Genomic DNA, 6,364 nt, shown 5'->3' on the forward strand with positions numbered 1-6,364 from the left:
AACTAAAATGTTTGTCAGTCGTATTTTAATGCCGTCTGTATACTAAATTTTGAATTCTAACTAGGTTTTGCATACTTCCTTTTGCATTTAAAAGTTGAACTGATAATAAAAATCTAATAATTTACCAAAAACCTGAAATACAAGGTGATTCATGGCGTGATATTTTACTTTCAGAAATTATATGAGACTCGATATTAATAACTTTGCTCTTCATAGTTTTAAATTTTCAAATATTTTGGCCTCGAGCATCACTGAAGAAATATTTTGTAGAAATGCGCATTTGATGCAGAAAAATTGGCTCCGTTAATGTGGTTACTACCATTAGTACTGGGTCGATACCTCTGCTGATGGACTGTTAGTCTCCAAGGGTATTACCAGCCTAGTAGCTAGTACTTCGGTACTGGCATGAAAATACGCATTTTGTGTAATTAAAATTTGCTGTTTCAAATATTGGAAAGTTGTTTTAAATCAAGGAATATATCTCCCTCATGCAAAGCTCTGATTACTGTCCACTTTTGGCTATACTTTTTGTCCATTGAGGTTTATAAGCTCTTCATAGTTTAATAAGCTTTGGATTTTCAAATATTTTCGCCTCGAGCATCACTGAAGACACATTTTTTGTCGACATGCGCAACTGGTGCAGAAAAATTAATTGGTACCGTTAATGTTATTTACCCTCTTATGAAAATTTTGTTTCATATAGGCTTCTGAACATTTTAATTCCAGTTTGCTTTTACAACTCTCTAATTATGATAAAATGCAGGAGAAAATGGCCCGACTTTTTAGTAACAATATCATACCATTCAAAATATAATTCTTATGAAAGGGATTTGAGAAACCTCAAATGAAAAATCAATTTATAAACTGTTATGTGGTATTCCCGTGCAATTAATAAATATATGTTTCAAGTTACTTTTTTGATTTGTCTTATTTTCGAAAAGTATGAAAATTCCATCTTTTTATTCCTTTTATGCAGTTAAACATGGTCTATGCTCCAGTAGCATCCGAAATTTCATAAAATATCTTAAGATTGACAATTTACCACAACTTTACGTAGAATAGCCTTCTTATCATCAGTAATGATGATGATGGAAGATGGCTGCTTAACGTCCAGCGGCAAATTAATATGCATATTCAGGACGGGAACATGTCAACGTAATATGAATAATAACCATGCGTTGTACTAGACCGACAAGCTGAGCCGGAATTTTAACGTGCTAGTTAACAAGGTAAGAGCCCGCAGTAATATATGTCACCTTACCTGGACACATTATCCTGACTCCAAGCTGACCAGTCTTTGCTCTTACTCATTGATGCCACGTGCTTAGCGGTGAAGCAGCAATACCAATTTTAAAGTCTGTGGTTTGACCCGGCCGGTATTCGAACCACGACCTTCCGCACTCGATGTGAACATGCTACCACGAGACCACCGAGGAGATTCTCTTACCATTAGTGCATTTGATTGCACTTGTATGGTTTTGATAAGCACTATATATAATGGGACAAATAGCGCATACGTCTCTTCCAGTCATAGTTAATGACATCATGTACTTATATAATTCAGACCTTAGGTATCAACTGATGAACAAAAAAGGATATACGGTAAACTAGGTGCTACTCAAACCACAAAAAATTAAAAAAAACAAAAAAAACAAACAAAGGCATCTAAAGGATTCTTAAAAGTAATCATTGATACTAAATTTAGACTTTTTTATACAATGAAATAACCAGAAAACATTGACCAATCACCTCCAATTATACCTTCTCCACTACGATGGTCCTTTTTTATGAAAACCTTGTCTCCTGTCTTTAATTGTAAGACGGCGTTTATCGTTCCGGTCGATAGATTTGTGCCAAAGATCTTTTCTTTCATAGCTTCATTTACCCATAGCTCACAATGCAAATGCTTTGAAGCGGTTGACCTCATAGTTGCAGATATCATACAAAGGCCGTTCCTAGGTGACGTAAATACTCCAGTACTAGACGAGTAATGTCCACCAACATTTGTCTTCACGGAGTCAAATATAATGATCTGATTGACTGGCGGAGTTAAATCCTTCGACAGAGTAGCAGTAAAAGCTGGGCTAGACGTTTGACCTGTGAGTATTGAATAAAATATGTGTAATGTTAGTTCTGTTTATTATCATAGTATATAAATCTCTTCTGGGAAAAACGCATCGAAGGTATTTTGGTTAAACTTCAATGTAAATTTCTTGGATTCACTTATTTTTTGTGGCTACCAATTATCGAGGATTGAGGGGAAATTGTATATTTGAATGAGTACTGTATTTTATGGATTTCATAAAAGCTTTAAATAAGCGTCTAGGATATTTGTATTTCATTGAAATCTTAAATGGTTCACGTATACCTACTAGATCGACGAAATTTAACAAATCTTGAAATATTATGAATTCACTGTAATAGTATACTCCATAGAAATGTTTTAATGGAAAGAGGTATAAGGAATATTCTCTTTGAAAAAATAGGTGCGCTACAGAAACAGATCGACATCCAATCAAGAGATCAACATACAATCTTTAACTTAAGACTATGGTTCAATATTCTCGGTAAAATTTTATCTTTTAATCGGTATCTCACAGCTGCAATATCACTGTTTTACTATACAACCAAAGAACAATTCTACAGATATGTGCGAAGTATGTACTTTCCAAATGTAACATTCATTATATTTTTGCAAATGATAATATATTGTTCAATATTGAACACATTGGAATACAACTTTTACTCCATTCGCTATCCTTCAAGTCCTTTAATCGTATGTTAATAACTTATTCAAAGCAGATTCTAATAAAAAAAATCCATGAAAGCTTTCATATGTGATTCAATGATTGGTTAAATTATAATTAATGTTAAAGAGAAATGCAGTTTGTTCAGGAGTGATAAATGATAGAATCGAGCAATATAAGTCCTTTAAAGTCTACTTTGAACAAAAAATATCTCACAAAAGGTCATACGAAACATATTTAATCATGTTTAGTCTCGTCGGTGAAGTGTTATAAATATATCAACTTTTAAATATCAAGTTACTTTTAATTTAATTTCTTTGTCCTTTAAAAGATTAAAGTTGCTTTTACCAATACAATGAGGGATGGGTAGAGGTTAAATACGCACGAATAATTTAACTCACCACATTCTGAAGTGCCTATAATAAGCCAGGAGTCCAGTTTACTTGTTATGGTTACTCTATGCCGAATTCGTTGTATATATTTCGTTTAGTGTTATTAGCTTTAATCTAGTTGTTAGTTTGTTTTCTCCGTTGTATTGTTTCACAATTTGTCACCTGATAGCTTACTTAACAGTATAGGTTTTGGTCATTGTTTAAGGTTGTGTGCTGACCTATCGTTGTTTACATCCTCATTATATGATTTTTTTTTTATTTTCATACAAAACTGAGATAAATATGGGCAAAAAGTAAAATTAATGATAAAACAATCAACAGTCACTAAAATAACAGTACATCGAACCCTAAAGATTGAAAACACTAACCATTTAAGCACTGTGATGACCTCATGTGCTCAAGAAAGGTAAGCAGTGTCTGCTTCAATATTAATCGCCGTATTATTACTCATGGAAACATCAAGGCGCGTTTATAAGATGTTATTCTTTTGATTCATGTTTTGTGATCCCAATACTTGGACTCGGTAATGATTTTGATGTTACAAAGTCTAAGTGCAATGTCAAAGCTTCTAAAAATAAATGAAAAAATATGCAAAGAAAAGTCGTCTACGAATGCATTGTAAACTGAGGTAACGGTCATATTAAAAATAGACTTATAAGAGTTGAAAATATAGTCTAAAATTATAATTTATATGGGAGCAAGGAGTATGTGAGATTGCCCACTAAAGGTTCTTTATTATTGATACATTTATCCATCTTAGTTTCCTCTTTGTGTCGTGTAGAACAATGCTATTGCGAAATGTTATATAAAATTACCTCCACCGTGACCTTTACTGTTCTTCAGTTTGAAGATAACGTTAAGTAGATCTTCAACTATCTCATTTTCTGTATTATAAAAAGTAATCACAAATATAATTTAATGATGTCATAATTAGAAAAAGTATTTTTGATATTTTTCTTCAATGATGCACGAATTTGTTTAGTAACTACAAGAAACAAAACAAATTGCAAATAAGGTAGATATGAGTTCACAAAAGAAAGGAAAAAGTCCATCTCATAAAGGATTTTGCCATATAAACTGGATCAAAATTGAATTATTTAATATCTGACGTTTTTAAGAGTTCATTTTTGATTCGTTTGTTGAAACGTTTTGAATTACGTCAGAAGTTCTCTATGCATGCTGATTTTTGTAAGAGTGGCGAACTACACTAAAAGGGATATCCAACTAAAAACTCGAAAATAAATTGACAATACCATGGCAAAAGAAAACGATCAAAAGACAAATAACAATTTACAAAACACAACATAGAAAACTGAAGACTCAGTAACGCAACACGAACATGGTCACATAGGGTAAATGTGACAGGAATTCTGAAATAGGATCTGATAAACAAAACTGTCATAGAGGAGTACAAAGGCGGTATTATTGATAACAAGCTATGATTCTAAAGAGACTACATAATGTTTAAATTGCGTAGACTGGAGATCTGAAAATAACATTAACGTTTGTAAATGTATGTAAAATCATATTATTTAGTAGTTTAAATATAATTTCTTTTTTTTTTCATTTTTTTTCAATGTTGAATTAGAAATATTTTTTAACGACATCATCTTTAAGATTTTTTTAAATCTTTGAAATACAGAAACATATATGAATACAAAAGCAAAAACATTAAAACAACACAATTCATGCGTCCGAAGCAATAATGAAAACTATTTCAACTTAGGAATAGAATGTTGGTCATATCAGTTGATATAATTGGAATTAGTAAAAAATTGAGGGAGAAGCGGCACTAAAGTGAACCAGTATTAACCCGTTATATAAGCTATTAACCAGGATTAATTCTTTACTAACCTGATAAAGTGTCTGTAGCAAGTCAAGTGGATGTTTTGGGTTTAAACTGAATGTTTCAAATGTCCTTGGAGATTAGTATATACGTTTTCTAATACTTTATAAATCTATTTTATCCTTACATTTTAGATAAATTATACATGTTTGACTTACTATGGCACTGAATCAGACTTCCATAACAAAGCAAACTTGCCAACAGAACACTAAAAGTCATGTCTGCAGTTGTATTATGTCAGTTAAGACTACACAATATTATAAATATTCGTGATACGCATAAAAAAAGTTTCAATGATAGATAGAATTGTAACATCTGTTAATAAAAACGATATAACTGCTTCCAAAATTATTGAATTTGCGTGATGCATAAAGAAAATGTCAAATTATCAGCTTGATATTTTCTAAACTTTTGCCAAAAAATAGTGGGAAATATAAAAACAAACAAAGCCTAGAACCATTGCTATAACATATCATGATGAACATACATTTTTTATATCCTTTTGATTAATGGTTTATTTTCTATTTTGTCAAATTTGATGTCGCTAATGTGTGACTCATACCGCTGTCTAACTGATATATATATATATGACACACGAAAGAATACACAGCTGTGGTCTCATATGGTGTCTACAAGTCCATTAGTTTTACCCATCATTATTATTTCAATGACACGTTTTGTATAAATAGTTGCTCTCGTACAATGTTCTCTTTTTATCACTATATCTGGTTAACAGATTGAAGATAAAGATTTAAAAAAAAAACACTTATCGCAAAAAAGATTTAAAAAAAAAACACTTATCGCAAAACAATTGGAAACACGATTCGAAAAATGAAAAAAAATGACTGTCACTGGTGTATTCTTAATTTGGTGAGCTCAGACTCCTTATCCGGATTAAGCTTTACTTTTAGATCCTTTTTAGTTTTAACAACTCTACAATGTTTGTACAAGGTTTTGGATTTTCAAATATTTTGGTCTCGAGCATCCCTGAAGAGACATTAATTGCCGAAATGCGAATCTCGTGCAGTAAAATTAGTACCGTTAACATTATTTGATTATACACTTTACAAGAGATAAAGGTGATCTCATTAAGAATTATGTTTTACGGTCAACATATTTTAAATTCATCTGACAATTATTTGACTTACAAAACTTCTAGACTTCATACAACTTTTAAGACCATGTGCAAGTGTTATATTCATACTAAATGAAATATAAAGGAATTCCATACAGGACAAACACATCTAGTTTAAGATTGAAATCATGAATTCTTCACTTTTAAGACTTTGTAAGTGGTTGCAAATGACCCCATACAAGGGTTGTTAAAAGAGAAATGTATAAATACGAATATATCTCTGACTCTAGAGGATTTTGTAAAT

General features: G+C 31.5%; 1 protein-coding gene across 1 annotated transcript; it reads right to left on the minus strand.

Annotated features, from left to right (window-relative positions):
* Positions 1-1,664: 1,664 nt before the first annotated feature.
* Positions 1,665-5,233, minus strand: LOC127735788 (complement C1q-like protein 3). Its single transcript, XM_052246109.1, has 3 exons — positions 5,144-5,233; positions 3,955-4,023; positions 1,665-2,097 (listed from the first exon to the last, which is right to left on the minus strand). Exons 1-3 carry the CDS (start codon positions 5,202-5,204, stop codon positions 1,712-1,714), a joined length of 516 nt encoding a protein of 171 aa, XP_052102069.1. The 5' UTR covers positions 5,205-5,233; the 3' UTR covers positions 1,665-1,711.
* Positions 5,234-6,364: the final 1,131 nt, after the last annotated feature.

Source organism: Mytilus californianus, unplaced genomic scaffold (genome assembly GCF_021869535.1).
Source record: "Mytilus californianus isolate M0D057914Y unplaced genomic scaffold, xbMytCali1.0.p SCAF_3, whole genome shotgun sequence".
NCBI lineage: Eukaryota > Metazoa > Mollusca > Bivalvia > Mytilida > Mytilidae > Mytilus > Mytilus californianus.

What these genes read in the sequence shown, in the direction of transcription:
- LOC127735788 (XM_052246109.1), bottom strand. Translation starts at nt 5,204, where the DNA reads ATGACTTTTAGTGTTCTGTTGGCAAGTTTGCTTTGTTATGGAAGTCTG. An exon ending in AAGTCTGATTCAGTGCCATA is followed by an intron (nt 4,024 to 5,143) that starts GTAAGTCAAACA and finishes TTTATAATACAG; the next exon opens with AAAATGAGATAGTTGAAGAT. An exon ending in CAGTAAAGGTCACGGTGGAG is followed by an intron (nt 2,098 to 3,954) that starts GTAATTTTATAT and finishes CAATACTCACAG; the next exon opens with GTCAAACGTCTAGCCCAGCT.